Source organism: Chiloscyllium punctatum, chromosome 8 (assembly GCF_047496795.1).
Source record: "Chiloscyllium punctatum isolate Juve2018m chromosome 8, sChiPun1.3, whole genome shotgun sequence".
NCBI lineage: Eukaryota > Metazoa > Chordata > Chondrichthyes > Orectolobiformes > Hemiscylliidae > Chiloscyllium > Chiloscyllium punctatum.
In genome coordinates, this window is record NC_092746.1 from 129382208 (window position 1) to 129406379 (window position 24172).

Sequence of the window (24172 nt, forward strand, 5' to 3'; positions counted from 1 at the left end):
TGAGCTGCCAGAGGAAGTGGTGGAGGCTGGTACAATTACAACATTTAAGAGGCATTTGGATGGGTATATGATTAGGAAGGGTTTGGAGGGATATGGGCTGGGTGCTGGTAGGTGTGACTAGGTTGAGTTGGGATATCTGGTCAGCATGGACAGGTTGGACTGAAGGGCCTGTTTCCATGCTGTACGTCTCTATGACTCTGTGACTACAGTGACCTCTGGGATAGTTCTTTGCCTTTTGAAATGTAACAGCTTACAGTGCGAGGTGAGCTTCCCTGTGTGTCAGGTTTAAATTAGCAGAGGGGTTTACCCCATGTCATTACACCACTAGCTACCTGACAAAGGAGCAACGCTCCGAAATAACTTGTGCTTCCAAACAAACCTGTTGGACTATAACTTGGTGTCATATTTCAGTGATACAAGACATTGGTGAGGCCACATCTCTAGTCCAGTATCTTGGTCTCTTTATTTAAGGAAGTGTTTGACTGTTAGAGGAGGTTTGCAGATTCATATTCGGAATGAGTGGGTTTTTTTACGAGGAAGGTTTGGAGAGACTGGACTTAGAGTTTAGAAGAGTGAGGAATGACTTGATTGAAGTGTAAGATCCTGAATGGAACAAAAACAGAAGTTGCTGGAAAAGCTCAGCAGGTCTGGCAGCATCTGTGGAGAGAAATCAGAGTTAATGTTCAAAGTTTGGTAAAAGATTTGTAGCTCGGGTGCTCGTTGTTGTGGTTGTGTTCGCCGAGCTGGGAATTTGTCTTGCAAATGTTTCGTCCCCTGTCTAGGTGACATCCTCAGTGCTTGGGAGCCTCCTGTGAAGCGCTTCTGTGCTGTTTTCTCCGGTATTTATAGTGGCCTGTCTCTGCCGCTTCCGGTTGTCAGTTCCAGCTGTCCGCTGTAGTGGTCGGGATATTGGGTCCAGGTCGATGTGTTTGTTGATAGAGTCTGTGGATGAGTGCCATGCCTCTAGGAATTCCCTGGCTGTTCTTTGTTTGGCTTGCCCTGTAATGGTAGTGTTGTCCCAGTCGAATTCTTGTTGCTTGTCGTCTGTGTGTGTGGCTACTAAGGATAGCTGGTTGTGTCGTTTCGTGGCTAGTTGGTGTCCGTATATACAGATCGTTAACTGTCTTCCTGTTTGTCCGATGTAGTGTTTTGTGCAGTCCTTGCATGGGATTTTGTATACTACATTGGTTTTGCTCATGTTGGGTATCGGGTCCTTTGTTCTGGTGAGTTGTTGTCTGAGCGTGGCTGTTGGTTTGTGTGCTGTTATGAGTCCTAGTGGTCACAGTAGTATACACGAACACCAACTAGCCACGAAACGACACGACCAGCTATCCTTAGTAGCCACACACACAGACGACAAGCAACAAGAATTCGACTGGGACAACACTACCATTATAGGGCAAGCCAAACAGAGAACAGCCAGGGAATTCCTAGAGGCATGGCACTCATCCACAGACTCTATCAACAAACACATCGACCTGGACCCAATATACCGGCCACTACAGCGGACAGCTCGAACTGACAACCGGAAGCGGCAGAGACAGGCCACTATAAATGCCGGGGGAAACAGCACAGAAGCGCTTCACAGGAGGCTCCCAAGCACTGAGGATGGCACCTAGACAGTGTTTGGTGACATCTGCAACACAAATTCCCAGAGTTAACGTTTCAGGTCGAATGACCCTTCCTCAGGACTGTTCGGGGTTTCTCAGTTCTGAGGAAGGGTCACCTGACCCGAAACATTAACTCTGATTTCTCTCCACAAATGCAGCCAGACCTGCTGAGCTTTTCCAGCAAACTTCTGTTTTTGTTTTAGATTTTTCATCATCTGCAGTTCTTTCCGTTTTTATTAAGACCCTGAAAGACCTTGAGAAGGTGACCGTGGAAATGATGCTTTTGCTTGTGGATGAGTTGAGAGAAGTCGGGGCACTGCTTTCAATTTATGGTTTGCCCTAACGAGAGAATATTTTCTCCCAAAGTATTTGTGTGATTTTGGAATGCTCCCCCTCAGAAGGCAGTAAAGGCAGGATCATTAAATATCCAAAGGGGGGAGCTGGACAGATTCTTATTCAGGAGGAGAATCAAAGGTTAGAGTTGGGGAGATGTGAATGTGGGGTCGGAAAAACAGACAGGATCAGCTGTCATCTCACTGAGAGACTCGAGGGGCTGAATGGCCTCCTCCTGCTTCAAACCAGAGAACATCATCAAAGCTTATGGCTCTTTATCTGAATGCACACAGCGTCTGTAACAGAATCAACGTGGTGATGGCACAGATAGGAACAGGGACTCACAGGGACATGGTCACAGCTGACCAGGACTGGGAGCTTCATATTCAGGAATAATTGACATTCCGGAAGGAAAGGTGAAAAGGAAAAGAAGCTGGAATAATGTTGCTAATCAAGTAAGGTGCTAGTGCGAAGATAATCAGTGATATATGTGGAATGGAATCAGTTTGACTGGAAATAAGGAACAGCAAAGGGAATAACTCGTGGACAGGAGTTACCTATAGCCCCCCCCAAAGAGTGCAGACACAATGGGCTGATGGGTTATTTCTTTGGGTGGGAGATCCCTATGACTCTATGACTAGCAGGAGATTCTCTAACTAGTTAAAGAATAAGGAGACACCTACTAAAACAGAGAATTGCTTCTCTTAGAGTTATAGAATCATACAGCACAGAAACAGACCCTTTATTCTTTATTCAATTATTCCTGAATATGAAGCTCCCAGTCCTGGTCAGCTGTGACCATGTCCCTGTGAGTCCCTGTTCCTATCTGTGCCATCACCGCGTTGATTCTGTTACAGACGCTGTGTGCATTCAGATAAAGAGCCATAAGCTTTGATGATGTTCTCTGGTTTGAAGCAGGAGGAGGCCATTCAGCCCCTCGAGTCTCTCAGTGAAATGACAGCTGATCCTGTCTATTTTTCCGACCCCACATTCACATCTCCCCAACTCTAACCTTTGATTCTCAAAGATCCATCTCACCCTGGCAATGTTTTTCTAGAAGGGTAGAAGGTACAGAAGGTACAGACGGTTTTGAAACAGTCTCTACCCTATTGTTGTTAGAATACCGAATGGATTCACAAACTCTTAACATTCGCCTGTCCCTGTGTTTTTGTTTTTGCTGCTGTTTCCCTATTATTTACTTATCTATGCTACTTAACTCTGTGATCTGCCTGTATTGCTTGCAAGACAAAGCTTTTCACTGTGCCTCGGTACACGTGACAATAAATTCAATTCAAATTCACATTCAAATTTAATTCAATTCAAATTGGTTCAACCAGTTCATGTCAAACATAATCCCAAACTAATCTAGTCCCACCTGCCTGCTCCTGGCCCCATATCCCACCAAACCTTTTCCTATTCATGTCCTTATCTAAATGTCTTTACAACGTTGTAATTGCACCCACATCCATCACTTCCTTAAAAAGTTCATTCCAAACACGGGAACCACCCTCTGTGTGAAACAAATTGCCCCTCAGGTCCTTTTTAAACCTTTCTCCTCTCAACTTAAAAATGTGTTAAAAACAATAACTGCAGATGCTGGAAACCAGATTCCGGATTAGTGGTGCTGGAAGAGCACAGCAGTTCAGGCAGCATCCAACGAGCAGCGAAATCGACGTTTCGGGCAAGAGCTCTTCCAGCACCACTAATCCAGAATTAAAAATGTGTTCCCTAGTCTTGAAATGCCCCCACCTTCGGGAAAAGACAGCTATCATTAATTAATGAATAGCTGGAATTCTCTGTCCCAAAGAGTTAGAGTCATACAGTACAGAAGAGGTCATTTGGCCCATCAACTCCCTACCGCCATAACTACACTAGTGCCCACCTTCCTCACACTGGGTCCATAGCCTTGAATCTTACCACATTTCAAAGGTTCTTTTTAAAGGTTGTGAGGTTTTCTCACTTCAGTTCGCCCTCCCAGGCAGTGCTTTGCAGAAATTCAAATTCAATTGTCTGCCAAAGCAGGATTCAAATCCAGGTCCCCAGAACATTCCCTGGGTGAATAACCTACCACCATGCCCCTGCCTGTCCTAGCTGGTATTGTGTGACCCGAATGGATCATGAAAAGGTTCCATTTGGCAGATACTGAAGAGATCTTAAGAATATTTGTCTATCTTCACCAGTGTGTGATGATGTTTTCTGAGTTGGACACGAGCTATGGGAGTTTGGTCGACTTTAGGACTGGCTCATGAACTGAGTAAAGGATTGTCTTTCTTTCTCTGAAATTTTCCAGCTTTTTGATGAACATATTTTGCTGGTGTTGACTGTTCCCAGTAAGTCTTTGTGCAATACCTGTTCTCACACCCTCTCAGAGTCTAAATAAAAACTGAAAGGACTGCGGATGCTGTAAGTCAGAAACAAAAACAGAAGTTGCTGGAAAAGCTCAGCAGGTCTGGCAGCATCTGGGGAGTGAAATCAGAGTTAATGTCTTGGGTCAGGTGAGCTGTGTTCTGAGAAACGGTCACCGGATCCGAAACGCTAACTCTGATTTCTCTGCACAGATGCTGCCAGATCCCCTGAGCTTTTCCAGCAATTTCTGTTTTTGTTATAAAACTGGACCTTTCCTGATAATGTGTCATTCTGCTAATATGACCAGAGTCGAGCTGGAACATTGCTGAACAAAAGATATATTTTGGTGAAGCTTTTTGACTTGCACTCAACAGGACACTTCACAAGAATACCAAGACACAGGCGGAAACAATGTGAGAGGATGATGCTGATTGGCTGACAAGTGGACTCTGATTAGTAGATGCATTGCCATGGAAAGTGCACTAATGAATGATGACAATCAACTATGTAGCTTTCTTTAAATACTGAGTCAGGGAGGTTGATTCTGATTGGTCAGGAGAAAGTGAGGACTGCAGATGCTGGAGATCAGAGCTGAAAATGTGTTGCTGGAAAAGCGCAGCAGGTCAGGCAGCATCCAAGGAGCAGGAGAATCGACGTTTCGGGCATGAACCAGTGAATGGCTGTCACCTGTTGTGTTGAGTTGGAACAGATGTGGTGTGTGCATGGTCTTCCTATCTGAAAAGTACAGGCCCCTGTGTATTAATATACCGAGCTCCCAGTCAACACTGTTCGTCAGATTTGACAATTCTATATGAGTCACAGCCAACAGGGTGAGATAGAGAGGGGATGTGAGGGTGCAGAAACTGCAGCGTGCTTTAGATGGGCTGAACAGACTATTTCTGTGAAAGGAAAGAGTGGAATTAGTGAAATGCTCTCAGGGTGAGAGCAGAGATTGACCTGAGGCAGTTGGGGAAGGGAGGAGCAGAACACTATCCCCCATTTTTTTCTCTCTCTCTCTCTCTCGTACACACACACACACACGCTCACACTCCCTCTAACTCACATCCTCACTGTCTCTAACTTTCTCTCCACTCTATCTAATTCCCACTCCCACTCTCTTTCACACACTCTCTCATACACTCTCTAACTCTTTCTCTCGCATTCTTTTACTTTCTCTCTCTCACATTGTTTCTCTTTCTCTCTCTATCACTCTCTCTCACACACACACTCTCTCAGTCTCTGCTTTTCTCTCTCTCACACACACACTCTATCTCACTCACTCTGTCTCTCTCTCTCACTCTCTCCCTCTCTTACTCTCTCTGTTCCTCTCTCTCACTCTCTTACTGACTCACCCTCTTGTACTCTCTCTCCCTCACTCTCCCTCTGGATTAGTGGTTCTGGAAGAGCACAGCAGTTCAGGCAGCATCCAAATAGCTTCGAAATCGACATTTCGGGCAATTTTACCTCACTCTCCCTCTGTCTGTCTCTCAAACTTGCACTCTCTCTCTCCCTCAAATCTCTCTCCTTCACTCTCTCTTGCATTCCCTCTCTCCCTCACTTTCTCTTGCTCTCTCTCTCTCTCTCTCTCTCTCTCTCTCTCATACACTCTCTGTCTCAATCTCTCTCTCTCTCTGTAGGCTCCCTGAGACCATCAGTATTTCTGGTTTCAGATTGCGAGTAGCTGCAGCATTTTATTTCCTTTTCCTTTGCAGGATGTTGTTTTGTGGTGGTTTCTGTAATGATTTTCATTTTGTTTTTGTTTGCAGTTCCAGCCACAGGAACATTTTATCCGTGCTGCTCTGTGGGCTCTGAAGGAGTTAACACCAAACAGCCAGGAACTGCTGGTGGAGTTAATGGCTCAGTACCTTCAGTCAGACATTCTGCTCAGGTTTGTAAACTCACAACAAATGGAAGGGGAAAGGTTACATGGCCCGGGTACTGAATATTGATTATACACAGACACTGTTGGAGCTTTTCATCCTTCGTCATGATTGAATCACAAGAATACCAAATCCCCATTTATACTGCTGTCTCAGCCAATTGCTGTTGTCTATTGACCAATCAGTGCCCTTTTCACCTGCGGTATAAAGTGTTGTGATTGTTTGAAATCTGGTACTCTTGCTATCAATCCTGATGAGTGCAAAGCTGAGAAACGTTGGTCCCATACCTCTCTTTTCAACCATGTGTTCATTAATTCCTTCTGAGGGTATGATGTCATTAGTGAAACCAGAAATCACACCACACCTTTCGGAGCGCTGCCCCTTCAACAGGTGAGGTGTCACATGGACTATAACCTGGTATCATGTGACTTCTGACTTTGTCCAGACAAAAGTGAGGACTGCAGATGCTGGAAATCAGAGTCTAGATCAGAATGGTGCTGGAAAAGCACCTGGGGAGCAGGAAAATCGATGTTTCGGGCAAAAGCCCTTCATCAGGAATGAAGCCAGGGCTTTTGCCTGAAATGTTGATTTCCCTGCTCCTCGGATGCTGCCTGACCTGCTGTGCTTTTCCAGCACCACTCTAATTCTGACTTTGTCCACCCCAGTGCAATACCAGCATCTCCCCATCATCAAAAACCAGCAGTTATTATCCATCCCTAATGAATTGTGAGGTGGTGGAGGGAGGGGATGTTTGTGGATGTGCTGCTTTGTCCTGGATGGTGTCAAGCTTCTCGAGTGTTGTTGGAGTTGCCCCCATCCAGGGGCAAGTGGGGAACATTCCATTGCTTATCAGGACTTAATAAATGTTAGGCCATTCAACCCCTCGAACCTGCTCTGGCATTCAATAGGATCATGGCTGATCCGACACATTCCTGATGTCCACTTGCCTGACCATCTCCTTGATTCCCTGACTAATCAAGAATCTCTCGATCTCAGCCTTAAATATAAACAAGAACAATGCCCCACAGCTCCCTGTGGCAAGGCATTCCAAAGACTCTCGATCCTCTGAGAGAAGGGATTCCCTCCCCACCTCAGCCTCCAGTTGGTGCCTCTTTATTCTGAGACAGTGCCCTCTGGCCCTAGACCCTCCCATGAGGGGAAGTATCCTCTCAGCATTGACCCTGTCAAGCAGGTTGACAATCGGATATGTTTCAGTGGGATCCCCTCACACTCTTCTCAACCCCAGGGAGTACAGTCCCAACCTGTTTAACTTTGGCTCATAGAACAATCCCTCCATAACGAGGGTCATCCTGGTGAATCTTCTGTGAGCTACCTCCAATTAAATAATATATTCCCTTAAATAATGGGATCAAAATTGCTCAGTGTGCTCCAGATGTGGTCTCCCCAGCGCATTGTTGATTGAGTTCCTGAAATGCCTGGTACGTCGACTGGACAACACATCCATCCTAGGACAAGCCAAACAGAGACACACATGAAAATTCCTGGAAGCATGGCATTCCAACTGGAACTCTATCAACAAACGCATTGACTTGGATCCCATTTACCACACCCTGAGAAAAGAACAGGAAATGACAGCACCACAGGAAATGACATCACCAACCCAAGGAAACCTAAACACGTAAATAGAAAGCGGACCATGCCACCAGTGCTTCATCCGGAGGCTCACTGAAGATGTTGGGCAGCACGGTGGCACAGTGGTTAGCACTGCTGCCTCACAGCGCCAGAGACCCGGGTTCAATTCCCGCCTCAGGCGACTCTCTGTGTGGAGTTTGAACATTCTCTCCCCATGTCTGCGTAGGTTTCCTCTGCGTGCTCTGGTTTCCTCCCACAGTCCAAAAATTTGCAGGTCAGGTGAATTGGCCATGCTAAATTACCCTTAGTTTTAGGTGAAGGCGTAAATGTAGGTGATGGGTCTGGGTGGGTTGCGCTTTGGCGGGTTGGTTTGGACTTGTTGGGCCGAAGGGCCTGTTTCCACACTGTAAGTAATCTAGTTGCTTAGTATGGTGACAAAACGTCTGAAAATGAACCTTCCTGCTCAGTGAGCAAACCTACATCCAGAGCCTCAATCTGAGCTACAAATCTTCTCAAATGTCGCTAACCCAGATCCCTCTGTATCTCAGAGCTCTGCACCCTCTCACAATTTGGATAATGTGCTTTCTTTTTTGTTCTTCTGCCAAAATGGATGATTTCACATTTTCCCATTGACTGAACCTGTCTACATCCCTTTGTAGGCTCCTTATTCCCTCTTTACAACTCACTTCCCAATCTACCCATGTTTCATCAGCAAACGTAGCTCCTTCCTCCAAATCATTTTCGTTAATTGTAAGAGTTGGAGTCCCAGCATTGACCCCAGTGGCACAGCATGGCCAGCCTGAGAGAGACCCATTTATTCCCACTCTCTGCTTCCTGTTAGCCAGCCAATCATCTCTCCATGCCAATATGTTACCCATGACAACAGGAGCAGGCAGGCTTTGGAGAGCTCATTGTTGTCCAAATAAACTATCCCTTGATTTTGGGATGGAATTCACTCCTGGTTGTGAGATTATCCTATGGTTCTTGATCTGATTGGGCAGTCCACATGGGGCAGGATCTTTCCATTGAGGATGTGAGATCCAGAGTGCAGGATTTGGAAAGATAATGACAGAATTCACTTGCTGCAGAATCTGCAGCCACTATTGGTCAGTGGTGTCTCCAGCCTGCACAGTCTCTCTGTGCGACTGTCTCTGAGCTACAGAAGGTCATCAGGTTCCAGGTTTAAGAGTTGTCTTAAAGGAGGGAAATGAGATAGAGATGGATTAGTTTCGGGAGGGAATTGAGGATTATCAGTTAGTGGCACGAAGTATGGTGATTAACAGCAGAAACTGGTGCCATGCAGAGTCCAGATTTGGTAAAATGTAGAGAGCTCAGGGCAGGAGGATATTATTATAGAATGAAGCAAAGGGCAAAATTGTGGAGGGTCTGATTCAGAGGGAATCAGAGAATATTAAAATGGGGGAATTACCAAACCAGGAGCCAATGTAGGTGAGTGAGAAAGGTGGTATGGGGGCTGGTGAGGACAGAGCAAAGAAGAACACAAGCAGCAAATTGAATTGTGTTCAGTTCTGGTCACCTCATTATAGGAAGGATGTGGAAGCTTTACAGAGTGTGCCGAGGAGATTAGCCTGGACTGGAGGGCATGTCTTATGAAGAAAGGTTGAGAGAGCAAGGGCTTTTCTCACTGGAGCGAAGGAGGGTGAGAGGCGACTTGATAGAGGTGTGCAAGATGATGAGAGGCATAGATAGAGTGGATTGCTAGAGACTTTTTCCCAGGGTGGAAATGGCTATCACAAGATGGCATCATTTTCAGGTTGTTGGAGGAAGGTTAATGGGAGATGTCAGAGGTAGGTGTTTTATTCAGAGAGTGGTGGGTGTGTGGCATGCACTGCCAGCGGTGGGAGTAGAGTCAGAGACATTCGGGACATTTAAGAGACTCTTGGATAGATACATGGAAGATAGTACAATGAAGGGGATGTAGGTTAGTCTAAACTTAGAGTGGGATAAAAGGCCGGCAGAACATCGAGGGCCGAAGGGCCTGTACTATACTATGTTCTATGCTCTATGAATGAAGTTTACAAAAGATGGAAGGTAGGGGGTTGAAAATAGAAAATGCAATAAATATTTCAGCAGATGAGACAGCACGTTAACGGTTTCAGCTGGAGATGAAACCCATCAGAACCAGGAAAGATTAGACGTATATTAAGTTTTCAGTGGGTGGAAGACAGGGGGTGAGGGAGGAAGTAATGAGAAAATCTGAGATTGGATAGAGAGAGGTGAGATTAAACAAGAAAATATTTCATGGTGCAACAGCAAAGGGACAAATAAAGAAACAAAAAACTGTCTCGAGGAGATGTAATGGAAGGAAGGTGAAAAAATTCCATTGAAACAGAAAGTTATCAGAATGTGTGAGAGAGAGAGAGAGAGAGAGAGAATATAAAGCAGCAAAGACGTTACAAAATGAAATGGGAGCAAAGGTACAAATCTCAAATTGGAGAGATTTGGAATCGAGAAGGCTGTACAGTCCCCAGTCAAACGATGACATGTTGTTTCTCGAGCTGTCACTGTGTCAGGTTAAGGACAGAGACGTCAGACTGGGATAACATTTCTCTGACTCTTCCTCCTAGCTCTCCATGGACTTGTGGACCGTAAACAAACATCAAACTATAGCCTCCAGGCTGCTCACCTTATCTTCTCTGGTAACCTTCCCTCTTAGCATCATAGCTCCCCTGCCCCCCCCCACACCCCCCCCACTTTTACCTCCTTCCTTGGTACACCTATCACTTCAGCCTGTCTCCATCCCATTGAACAGATTTCTTCCCATCTTGACTTTTGAGCAGGTTCACCCTGTTTTATTCCTACATATATCTCTGACTCATTCAATGCCTCCATCACTGTAACTTAGTTTCCCAGCCTCCAACCAATCCCATTTCACGACATATACATCCAATCTCTCTACAGTTCCATCCGTCACTAATATAATCTGAGAGGCCTGGAATAGGGAGCTCAATGTTCCTACCCTTGGCCCATTGGCCCATCTGATCAAGATCCTGTTGTAATCTGAGGTAACCCTCTTCGCTGTCCTCTACACCTCCAATTTTGGTGTCATCCACAAACTTACTAACTGTACCTCTTATGTTCACATCCAAATCATTTATCTAAATGACAAAAAGTAGAGGAGCCAGCACTGATCCTTGTGGCACTCCACTGGTCACAGGCCTCCAGTCTGAAAAACAACCCTCCACCACCACCCTCTACCTTTGAGCCAGTTCTGTATCCAAATGGCTAGTTCTCCCTGTATTCCATGAGATCTAACCTTGCTAATCAGTCTCCCATGGGGAACCTTGTTGAACACCTTACTGAAGTCCATATAGATCACATCTACCTCTCTACCCTCATCTATCCTCTTTGTTACTTCTTCAAAAAACTCAATCAAGTTTGTGAGACATGATTTCCCACACACAAAGCCATGTTGACTATCGCTAATCAGTCCTTGCCTTTCCAAATACATGTACATCCTGTCCCTCAGGATTCCCTCCAACAACTTGCCCACCACCGAGGTCAGGCTCACTGGTCTATAGCTCCCTGGCTTGTCCTTACCACCCTTCTTAAACAGTGGCACCACGTTTGCCAACCTCCAGTCTTCTGGCACCTCACCTGTGACTATCGATGATACAAATATCTCAGCAAGAGGCCCAGCAATCACTTCCCTAGCTTCCCACAGAGTTCTAGAGTACACCTGATCAGGTCTTGGGGATTTATTCACTTTTGTGTGTTTCAAGACATCCAGCACTTCCTTGTCTGTAATCTGAACATTTTTCAAGATGTCCCTATCTATTTCCCCACAGTCTATATCTTCCATATCCTTCTCCACAGTAAACACTGATGCAAAATACTCATTTAGTATCTCGCCCATCTCCTGCAGCTGCACACAAAGGCCGCCTTGCTGATCTTTGAGGGGCCCTATTCTCTCCCGAGTTACCCTTTTGTCCTTATTGTTACAAGGCAGTACATCTGTCCCAATCAGCTTTTGAAAGTTCTTGCCGTCAAAATTGGCCTTTCTCCAATTTAGAACTTCAACTTTTAGATCTGGTCTATCCTTTTCCATCATTATTTTAAATCTAATAGAATTATGGTCACTGGCCCCAAAGTGCTCCCCCACTGACACCTCAGCCACCTGCCCTGCCTTATTTCCCAAGAGTAGGTCAAGTTTTGCACCTTCTCTAGTAGGTACATCCACATACTGAATCAGAAAATTGTCTTGTACACACTTAACAAATTCCTCTCCATCTAAACCTTTAACACTATGGCAGTCCCAGTCGATGTTTGGAAAGTTAGAATCCCCGACGATAACCACCCTATTATTCTTACAGATAGCTGAGATCTCCTTACAAGTTTGTTTCTCAATTTCCCTCTGACTATTAGGGGGTCTATAATACAATCCCAATAAGGTGATCATCCCTTTCTTATTTATCAATTCCACCCAAATAACTTCCCTGGATGTATTTCCGGGAATATCTTCCAGTACAGCTGTAATGCTATCCCTTATCAAAAATGCCACTCCCCCTCCTCTCTTGCCTCCCTATCTATCCTTCCTGAAGCATTTGTATCCTGGAACATTAAGCTGCCAGGCCTGCCCATCCCTGAGCCATGTTTCTGTAATTGCTATGATATCCCAGTCCCATGTTCCTAACCATGCCCTGAGTTCATCTGCCTTCCCTGTTAGGCCTCTTGCATTGAAATAAATGCAGTTCAATTTATTAGTCCTACCTTGTCCCTGCCTGTCCTGACTGTTTGACTCACTTCTGTTCTCAGCTGTACCCATCTCAGATCGATCTCTTTCCTCACTATCTCCCTGGGTCCCACCCCTCCACCTTACGAGTTTAAATCCTCGTGAGCAGCTCTAGCAAATCTCCCTGCCAGTATATTAGTCCCCTTCCAATTCAGGTGCAATCTGTCCTTCTTGTACAGGTCACCTCTACCCCAGAAGAGATTCCAATGATCCAAAAATGTGAATCCTTCTCCCATACACCAGCTCCTCAGCCATGCATTCATCTGCTCTATCCTCCTATTCCTGCCCTCACTCGCTCGTAGTATTGGGAATAATCCAGATAATACTACTCTCGAGGACCTTTTTAAATTCCTGCCTGTCTCTATTCTCCCTTCAGAGTCTCAACCTTTTCCCTTCCAATGTCGTTGGCTCCAATGTGGACAATGACCTCCTGCTGGTCCCTCTCCCCCGTGAGAACATTCTGTCTCCCCTCTCTGAGACATCCTTGATCCTGGCACCAGGGAAGCAACACACCATTCTGATTTTTTGCTGCTAGCCACAGAAACATCTGTCTGTGCCTCTGACTAGAGAGTCCCCTAACACAGTCAATCACTTGGAACCCGACGTACCCCTCATTACATTAGAGCTCGTCTCAATACCAGAAACTTGGCTGTTCGTGCTACATCGTCCTGTACATTTTCCAAAACAGCATACCTGTTTGAAACGGGGATAGCCACAGAAGACTCCTGCACTACCCGCTTACCCCTCCTACCTTTCCTGGAGTTAACCCATTTACCTGACTGCATCTGCGGCTTTTCTCCCTTCCTATAACTGCCATTTATTGCACCCTTAACTCCTGTAAATTCCCCACCGGCATTTATTGCAGATATAATCCTCTCCCACATCCACCAAGAGCATATCACTCTACTAAAGGCCATTTTTGCTTCTTTCAATCTCCAGATCCAGAAAATAGCACTGTCTATTCCTCTACAAAATACTGCTCCAGACTAACTTAATACTTGTGACTTCAGAGACGTATCTCAATAAAGCATATAATCAAGAAAGAGCCCACTCTACTCACTATTGTAAATTTACAGCAAGGCTATACTTAAAAGTGTTCACTTATCTGTTTCTATGCTGTGACCTCTCCCAAACAGGTTCCTCAACGATCAGTGATGAATTTTGCTGTTTGTTAAGTTTTCCCAGACACACTCCGATGTCCAGCGATACATGAATTCAAAACAGCAAAGGCAGTAACTGTGCGTGTTCACTGCTGTGTCAGTTAGCAATGTGGGCTTCTCAATCTCTCTCTCTCTCCTGCACTGACCTCACCATGTGCTTCCTTTGTCCGTTCCTCTCCCTTTCAAAAGTGCTGCTGTTTTGACTTTGTTTTGGAACATTGGAGAAAAAAACATGCAGCAGCATATGAAACAGTAATCACTGCTCCAGGAATTCAGGGAATCACCTCCAACACCTAAAATACCTCAAAATAAGGAGCAACTGTTATAGCCAAATAAATAGACAAAGTCTTTTCCCTGGGGTGGGGGAGTCCAGAACTAGAGGGCATAGGTTTAGGGTGAGAGGGGAAAGATATAAAAGGGACCTAAGGGACAAATGTCCCACACAGAGGGTGGTACGTGTATGGAATGAGCTGCCAGAGGAAGTGAGGGAGGCTGGCACAATTGCAACATTTAAAAGGCATTTGGATGGGTATATGAATAGGAAGGGTTTGGAGGGATATGGGCCGGGTGCTGGCAGGTGGGACTAGATTGGGTTGGGATATCTGGTCGGCATGGACGGGTTGGACCGAAGGGTCTGTTTCCGTGCTGGACATCTCTATGACTCTGTCCACAACCACCCTCATCCATCAGACCGTCATCATTCTCACTTTGAACAATCTGCCTTTTAACATTACTCAGTCTCACCGAATAAAAGGTGTACCCACATGGCTCCCAGCTGTCATCGCGTTTTCCAATATCTTGACTAGTGTATCAGCGCTGCTTCCTGTTCCCACCTGGAAGTGAAGTGATTGACAATATTTCCAATTTTCACCTGGTCCATCTCAGTACTATGTTCCCTTCTTCAGGTTCTGAGTTTTGGTTTCCTTACAAACCCATCAACTTCCACAGGCTGCTCTTCCCACCCTGCTTCCTGCGTGGATTCCATTCCATTTTCTCAAATTCTCCTGATGATCTCACCTTCCACCAGGCTGTTCCCAGAATTGATCACTCCCCCCCACTGTGGCTGACAGGGCCATTAGTCATATCTACGAGGAGAAAGGGAGGACGGCAGATGCTGGAGATCAGAGCTGAAAATGTGTTGCTGGAAAAGCGCAGCAGGTCAGGCAGCATCCAAGGAGCAAGAGAATCGGTGATTCGGGCACGAGCCTCACCCTCACATCCCCTCTCCATCTCACCCTGTTGGCTGTGACTCATATAGAATTGTCAAATCTGACGAACAGTGTTGACTGGGAGCTCGCTATATTAATACACAGGGGCCTGTACCATACGCACACCGCATTGATTTCAACTCAACACAACAGGTGACAGCCATTCACTGGTTCATGACCGAAACCTCGATTCTCCTGCTCCTTGGATGCTGCGCTTTTCCAGCAACACATTTTCAGCATTAGCCATATCGATCCCAGCTCCCTCAGCCCTTCCCGAACCACCTCCACCTGCAATGGAATTACCCTTCTCCATCGTTTCCACAAACTTCCAAACTCTTCCAACCTTCCAAAAACTGTGCTTTTCCCTCTGAAGAGACTGTTCCCTCAACCATGACCCTTCACCCCTTCATGCCACCACAACCTGTGGGTCTGGAGTCACGTGTAGGTCAGACCAAGTAGGAATAGCAGTTTCCTTCCCTAAAGGATATTAGTGAACCAGGTGGAGTTTTATAGCAATTGATCAGAGTCACTACCACGGAGACTAACTTTCAATTGCAGATTTTATTAAATAAATGTAAAGGTGGTGGGATTTGAACCTGTCCCCCCTGGGTGTCTAGACTAACTAGCCCAGGCACACACCTGTGAGCCAATGGTGAGTTTACTGAAAGAGTAAAGAGCCCATTCACTGTTCTCTGGTCTCACCTTGGTTTCTGTCCCAGAAACAGCATCATGTTGCTTCTTGCTGACATTGGATTGATCGATCCTCACAATTTCTTTGAGACGGAGATGAATTCGTGGATTGCCTTTGATGAGGCCAAGAGCTCCAGCAAGGAAAAACTCCGGCATTTAAGTAGCACCTGGCTCAAGAAATGGACTCGGAAATTCAAGGTAACAGGGTGGGGGGAGGCGGTGGGGGTAGGTAGCGCGCGGCAGTGAATGATCAATCGGTTGCCGGGGGGGGGGGGGGTCATTGATTCAGCTATCAATAATTACGTTATTGTGAACCAAGCTCGACCAAGTTGTGCGAAACGTGCCATTTCTGAAATGGAGGAGGAGGCCATTCAGCCCTTTGAGCCTGCTCTGCTGTTCAATATGATCACGGCTGATCTGGAGCAACCCCCAGCCAACTACCTTTTTTGGACGAGGAGTCCAGCAACTGGGGAAAGAGAGGAAATCTCTCCTCAACTCAGTTTAAAAATAATAGTTATTAAAAATAATAACACATCAAGTTAGACCCCATCTACCACCCACTGAGAAAAATAACAGGAAATGACATCACCAACCCAAAGAAACCCAAACATATAAATAGAAAGCAGGAATTATCAGCAGGGCTTTGTCCAGAGGCTCACTGAAGATGTTACCGAGTAGGGTGACAAAACATCTGGAACTGAACCTTCCAGTTCAGTGAGCAAACCTACATCCACATCCATAATAGTCCCTCTTTTAAAACATGCTCCAAATTTTAGCTTTGTTTACAGGAGGACATATCCTCCTGGAATTAATCCTATCCAGTTCCTTCAAAATCTTATGTTTTAACAAAATCATTGCTCCTTCCAAACTCCAGAGGATACCTGCCCTGTGTGCGTGTGCGTGTGCCTGTGTGTGTGCGTGTGTGTGCCTGTGCGTGTGCATGTGTGTGTATAGTAATTGATTTTACTCAAGGCTGAGTTAAAGACGAGGGAGTTAAAGGTTTGGAGAGGATCAGCCCTGATCTAGTTAAATGGTGGAACAGACTTAAGGGGCAGAATGGCCTGTTCCTCAGGCCTCATATCCTTTGTACGCTCTTGTGTGATCACATGTCAGTGAACAGCACTGTACACAGTACTCTAGCTGTTAGCTAACTAGTATTTTATTCAGTTCCAGAAGAGTTCTGGGGCCTACTCCCATTTTCTTTACTCATGCAGACCCCTGCTTTAACAATCTCTGCCTCTGCCAATAAAGGAACACACTTAGTAAACCTCTCCTGCTGCCTTCAGGGATTTGTAGACATTAATTCCAAGGACCCTCACTCCCTCTACACCTCTCTGTCTCCTCCCATCCATTCTGTGACCCTTCGTCCCATTTGACCTGCATCAACACTCACTTCTCTGGGTCAAATTTCATTTCCCATTTGCTTGCCTGACCAGTCCATCCACCTACAGTGTCCAGCTATCGTTGTATTCCAGCCCACATTTCATACCCCCTTCCATCATCCTCTCAATAATTGATATACACACACCTGGTGTGTTGCACTTCAAAAGACAAAGTTTGTGAGAAGATTTGTAGCTCGGGTGCTCGTTGTTGTGGTTCTGTTCGCCGAGCTGGGAATTTGTGTTGCAGACGTTTCGTCCCCTGTCTAGGTGACATCCTCAGTGCTTGGGAGCCTCCTGTGAAGCACTTCTGTGATCTTTCCTCTGGCATTTGTAGTGGTTTGAATCTGCCGCTTCCGGTTGTCAGTTCCAGCTGTCCGTTGCAATGGCCGGTATATTGGGTCCAGGCCGATGTGCTTATTGATTGAATCTGTGGATGAGTGCCAAGCCTCTAGGAATTCACTGGCTGTTCTCTGTTTGGCGTGTCCTATAATAGTAGTGTTGTCCCAGTCGAACTCATGTTGCTTGTCATCTGCGTGTGTGGCTGGTCGTGTCGTTTCGTGGCTCGTTGGTATTCATGGATGCGGATCGTTAGCTGTTTTCCTGTTTGTCCTATGTAGTGTTTTCTGCAGTCATTGGTTTTGCCCATGCAGGGTATCGGGTCCTTTGTCCTGGTGAGTTGTTGTCTGAGAGTGGCTGTTGGTTTGTGTGTTGTTACGAGTCCTAATGGTCGCAGTAGTCTGGCTGTCAGTTCGGAAATGCTCCTGATGTATGGTAGTGTGGCTAGTCCTTTGGGTTGTGGCATGTCCTCATTCCGTTGTCTTTCCCTTAGGTTTCTGTTGATGAAATTGCGGGGGTATCCGTTTTTGGCGAATACATTGTATAGGTGTTCCTCTTCCTCTTTTTGCAGTTCTGGTGTACTGCAGTGTGTTGTGGCCCTTTTGAACAGTGTTTTAATGCAACTTCTTTTGTGTGTGTTGGGGTGGTTGCTTTCGTAGTTCAGGACTTGGTCTGTGTGTGTGTGGTTTTCCTGTAAACCTTTGTGGTGAATTCTCCGTTCGGTGTTCTCTGTACCATCACGTCTAGGAATGGGAGTTGGTTGTCCTTTTCTTCCTCTCTAGTGAATCGGATTCCTGTGAGTGTGGTGTTGATGATCTGGTGTGTGTTCTCTATTTCTGTGTTTTTAATGATTACAAAGGTGTCATCTACATATCTGACCCAGAGTTTGGGTTGAATTTGTGGTAAGACTGTTTGTTCTAACTTTTGCATTACAGCTTCTGCTATGAGTCCAGAGATCGGTGAGCCCATGGGTGTTCCGTTGATTTGTTCATATATTTGGTTGTTGAATGTGAAGTGTGTTGTGAGGCACAGGTCCAGTAGTTTCAGTATGCCGTCTTTGTTGATAGGTTCACCATCCTGTTGTCTGTTCTGTCTGTCCAGCAGGTTGGCTATTGTTTCTCTGGCTAGGATTTTGTCGATAGAGATGAACAGTGCTGTTACATCGAATGAGATCATGGTTTCTTCCTTGTCTATGTGTATATTTCTGATGATGTCCAAGAATTCCAAGGACTGCACAAAACACTACATAGGACAAACAGGAAGACAGCTAACAATCCGTATCCATGAACACCAACTAGCCACGAAACGACACGACCAGCTATCCTTAGTAGTCACACACACAGATGACAAGCAACATGAGTTCGACTGGGACAACACTACCATTATAGGACAAGCCAAACAGAGAACAGCCAGGGAATTCCTAGAGGCATGGCACTCATCCACAGACTCTATCAACAAACACATCGACCTGGACCCAATATACCGGCCACTGCAGCGACCAGCTGGAACTGACAACCGGAAGCGGCAGAGACAGGCCACTATAAATACCGGAGGAAACAGCACAGAAGCGCTTCACAGGAGGCTCCCAAGCACTGAGGATGTCACCTAGACAGGGGACGAAACGTCTGCAACACAAATTCCCAGCTCGGCGAACAGAACCCCACAACAATATCAGAAGACATTCCGTGTCTCAACACGTGTAACATAGATTAGATTTTTAAAATTTGATTCCCTACAGTGTGGAAACAGACCCTTCGACCCAACAAGTCCACACCGACCCACCGAAGAGTAACCCAACCTGACCCATTTCCCTCTGACTAATGCACCTAGCTCTACGGGCAATTTAGCATGGCCAATCCACCTGACCAGCACATCTTTGGACTGTGGGAGGAAACCGGAGCACCCGGAGGAAACCCACGCAGACACGGGGAGAATGTGCAAACTCCACACAGTCAGTTGCCCGAGGCTGGAATCGAACCTGGGACCCTGGTGCTGTGAGGCGGCAGTGCTAACCACTGAGCCACCATAAACTCATTCGCCAGAGGCTGGAATCGAACCCAAGTCCCTGGCGCTATGAATAGAGCACTTATTTACATCAGCGTTCCTGAAAGTGTTTCCCTGTTGGTGGCTATACCCAGAAGGGTCACTCACACATCAAGGCTGGTTAACCAGGAAACTCTGACTTTTAGAGTGGTGCTGGAAAAGCACAGCAGGTCAGGCAGCATCTGAGGAGCAAGAACATTGGACGAAGGGCTTTTGCCCAAAACGTTGATTTTCCTGCCCCTCAGATGCTGCCTGACCTGTTGTGCTTTTCCAGCACCACTCTAATCTTGACTCTAATCTCCAGCATCTGCAGTACCCACTTCTGCCCAGGAGACTCTCACCACCTGCCACTGTCAGTCTGTCAGTCCACACAATTAACACACCTTCCATCAAGTCCTGGGATATTGGAGCTTCTAGCTCAGAGGCAGGGTAACTACTCACTGCACCACAAAACCTACTGTTCCTGCCCTATGTGTTACCTAATTAAGAATGTTCATTCAATATTAGTGAAACCAGACAGCTCTGGCTTCCTGTAATAAACTCCTGTAATAAACAGTAATCAATCTGTGTCCTTCTACATGATGCCTCAGTTTGACCCCGAGAATGTCCTCCAAGAATTTGACCATCACTACACCTAGGTGGACCAGCCCCGATATTTCTTCTTCCTAGTTTAAGATATTTATCTAAGGCATTGGAGGCAGTCCAGAGAAGGTTCACTCGGCTAATCAAGATCAGGGAGACATTGAGTAGGTTGGGCCTGTACTCACTGGAGTTTGAAAGAACGAAAAGGCTGCTTTATTGAAACACAAGAATCTTAGGGGAGTTGACGAGGGAGATGTGGAGAAGTGGTTCCCCCCTTTGTGGGAGAGTCTGGGACCAGAGGACATCATCTCAGAGTAAGGAGTCACACATTTAAGACAGATGAGGAGGAATTTCTTTTCTCAGAGTCACAGATTCAGAGAGATGTACAGCACGGAAACAGACCCTTCGGTCAAACCCGTCCATGCCGACCAGATATCCCAACCCAATCTAGTTGCACCTGCCAGCACCTGGCCCATATCCCTCCAAACCCTTCCTATTCATATACCCATCCAAATGCCTCTTAAATGTTGCAATTGTACCAGCCTCCACCACATCCTCTGGCAGCTCATTCCATACATGTACCACCCTCTGTGTGAAGAAGTTGCCCTGTAGGTCTTTTTTATATCTTTCCCCTCTCACCTTAAACCTACGCCCTCTAGTTCTGGACTCCCCCACTCCGGGGAAAAGACTTTGTCTATTTATCCTATCCATGTACCTCATGATTTTATAAACCTCTATAAGGTCACCCCTCAGCCTCTGACGCTCCAAGGAAAACAGCCCCAGCCTGTTCAGCCTCTCCCTGTAGCTCAAATCCTCCAAGGAGAAAGTGAGGACTGCAGATGCTGGAGATCAGAGCTGAAAATGTGTTGCTGGAAAAGCGCAGCAGGTCAGGCAGCATCCAAGGAACAGGAGAATCAACGTTTCGGGCATAAGCCCTTCTTCAAACATCGATTCTCCTGCTCCTTGGATGCTGCCTGACCTGCTGCGCTTTTCCAGCAACACATTTTCAGCTCAAATCCTCCAATCCTAGCAACATCCTTGTAAATCTTTTCTGAATCCTTTCAAGTTTCACAACTTCCTTCTGATAGGAGAGAGACCAGAATTGCAAAAGTGGCCTAACCAATGTCCTGTACAGCTACAACATGACCTCCCAACTCCTGTACTCAATACTCTGACCAATAAAATAAAGCATACCAAACGCCTCCTTCACTCTCCTATCTACCTGCGACTCCACTTTCAAGGAGCTATGAACCTGCACTCCAAGGTCTCTTTGTTCAGCAACATTCCCGAGGACCTTACCATTAAGTGTATAAGTGAATCTTTGGAATTTTTTTATCACAGAGAGCTTCCAAGGCTGTAAATACAGTATATACAGTTTATTGAAGGCTGAGAGATACAGATGTTTAATTAGGAAGGGGAATAGAGGGTTATGGGGAAAAGGGCAGGAGAGTGGAATTGAGGGTGATCAGATTAACCATGATCTCATTGAAGGGCGAAGCAGACTCAATGGGCAGAATGGCCTCCTTCTGCTTCAATGTTTCATGGTTGGACAATGCTGAATAAAGTGGTGGATCATCCTCTCCTTCCTTCCACAGGAGCATGTCCGAACAGCGTTGAAGTCACTGAAGAAGGGGAAAACCCTGAGAGGGACTATATCAGTTCCACAAAGTCCTACCCCCTCAGTCAGCCCTGGAGCTTTGGTTAGTATGGGGGACACAACAGGCTGTGACTCGGACTCTATAACCCCCTTGGATTAGCATCTCCATGTGGTCAGTTTTAACCCCCTCTCAATCCCCCTAATCTCAAGGAGATTCTGGGAGGAGCCAGGATCTGATCGGGATGAGGACATTGGGTTTCCTTGTGTTCGGGGAACGAGGATTGAAGCTTTTGGTGGGGACTGGAGGAGTCCCAACATGGTTTTTGTCTGGCACATTATGGGGTTCATGTGTGTGACTGCAAACTTGAGGGACAGCCGTTGTAGTTCATGCGAAGTTAAGGTTTGGGGTTCATATGGGGACCAGAAGACTTGGAGATTGTTTATGATGGTGCAACTGTGAGTTTGGAGGTGCATGGTTGGGTGGGGGCCCGATAGCTGGGTGGTTTGGGATTTGATGCTGATTTTGGGGTTCAGATGGGGATTAGCAGCTGGATGGGGGGGTTGGTGGAGATTAGAGGTTGTTTGGAGATCAAATGGGGGTTAGAAGATGGATTTGGGGATTAGAGGCTGGATTTAGGGGCCAGATGGAGATTAGTGAAGGGTTTGGGGTTCAGATGGGGATGAAAGACTGGATTTGGGATTCAGATGGGGATTAGAGACTGGATTTGGGGTTCATATGAGGATTAGTGCTGTGTTTGGGGTTATATGGGGATTAGAGGCTGTGTTTGGGGGTCAGATGGGGATTAGCTCTGGATTTGGGGGCCAGATGGAAATTAGTGAAGATTTTGGGATTCAAATGGAGATTAGAGGCTGGGTTTGGGGGTCAGTTGGGGATTAGAGGCTGGGTTTGGGGTTCAGATGGGGATTAGAAACTGGGTTTGGGGGTCAGTTGGGGATTAGAGGCTGGGTTTGGGGGTCAGATGGGGATTAGAAACTGGGTTTGGGGGTCAGTTGGGGATTAGAGGCTGGGTTTGGGGGTCAGATGGGGATTAGAGGCTGGGTTTAGTGTCAAATGGGGATTAGAAACTGGGTTTGGGGGTCAGTTGGGGATTAGAGGCTGGGTTTGGGGTTCAGATGGGGATTACAAACTGGGTTCGGGGTTCAGATGGGGATTAGAAACTGGGTTTAGGGTCAGATGGGGATTAGAGGCTGGGTTTGGGGGTCAGATGGGGATTAGAAACTGGGTTTGGGGGTCAGATGGGGATTAGAAGCTGGGTTTGGGGGTCAGACGGGGATTAGAGGCTGGGTTTGAGGGTCAGACGGGGATTAGAGGCGGGGTGTCAGGTCCATTTTGTCAGAGTTGCCAACATCCCCTGTAAGAACAAAGAGAAGTTTGGAGCTGGGAGGGACATTTTGAGGCAGGCTGGTGCTGCAGGTGAGGGGAGTACTTTCCGAAGGAAGACAATTGAGGGGAAAGAAAAATATTCGTTATTAACCATTTCTGAAACAATCTTTCCAATGACAGCCAAGAAAAGTGGATCCCAATCAACCAACCACGATCAGGATTCCAGAGGGTCTCCAGTCGGGATCACTGGAACAGCTTCATCCCATTGAGACTGTGAATTATTTCTCTGAACTCCAACTCCAGAACAAACTCAAGGAGTTAATGGCAGCAGAAAACGAGGAAGCTGCCAGATCCCAGAGGGACAGGGAGAAGACGTTGAACACAGTGCTCTTCCTGCCCAAGATCCAGAGGTCAGCAAGTGGGGGGAATGGTGGGGAGCGGGCAAGGGGGTAGGATCAGGGACAGTGTAACCAGCCCGGTTCCATGGATCTGAATGAGTGTGGGTCACAAGGGAAGGACCTAGGTGTGGTCTGACAATCTGCGATTGACCTGAAGGCCGACACGGGGGAGTAATCCCACAGATCGCCCCCCCCCCCCTTCCCAACCCAACCCAAGACCTGAGTCACGGGCACTTTGTGCTCTTTATTTTATCATTGGATGTGTGTGTTGCTGGCTGGGTCGGTTAATGCCATCCCTAATTGCCCCATGAACTAGTGCCTTGCTGGGCCAAGTCAGACTGCAGTTAATGGTCAACCACATTGGTGTGACTCTGGAGGTAAGGACGGCATATTTCCCTCCCAAAAGGTCGTCAGTGAGCCAGAAGGGGCTTTTTACAATAATTGACAATATTATGAATTGATTTTTAAGTACTCCCAACTGTCGGAGTGGGATTGTCAAAACTTCATTCAGAGACATGGGCACCACTGGCGAGGCCAGGATTTATTGCCTGTCCCTAGTTGCCCCCTTGAGAAGGTGGGGGTGAGCTGCCTTCTTGAACCGCTGTAGTCCATGTGCTGTAGGTTGACCCACAATGCTGTCAGGCTCCAGGACCTTGGCCAATTTGAACCCACATGCCCCGCTGATACTAGTTTTACCCCTTTATTCATTCACGGGATGAGGGCATCACTGGCTCAGCAGCATTTATTGCCCCTCCCTAATTTCCCAGAGGTTTGTTAAGAGTCAACCGCATTGCTGTGGGTCTGGAGTTACTTGTAGGCCAGACCAGGTGAAGATGGCAGATCCCTTCCCTAAAGGACTTTAGTGACCCAGATGGGGTTTTCCAACAATTGGCAATGAATTCGTGGTCGTCGTTAG

General features: G+C 46.5%; 1 protein-coding gene across 1 annotated transcript in view; it reads left to right on the plus strand.

Moving 5' to 3' along the window:
* wdr97 (WD repeat domain 97) overlaps window positions 1-24172 on the plus strand; it is a 91855-nt gene that overhangs the window by 64471 nt on the left and 3212 nt on the right. Inside the window, exons 14-17 of the mRNA XM_072575001.1 lie at window positions 6056-6177; window positions 15603-15771; window positions 21512-21616; window positions 23039-23268. Of these exons, the coding sequence (XP_072431102.1) occupies window positions 6056-6177; window positions 15603-15771; window positions 21512-21616; window positions 23039-23268 (626 nt within the window). The remainder of the gene's footprint in view (window positions 1-6055; window positions 6178-15602; window positions 15772-21511; window positions 21617-23038; window positions 23269-24172) is intronic.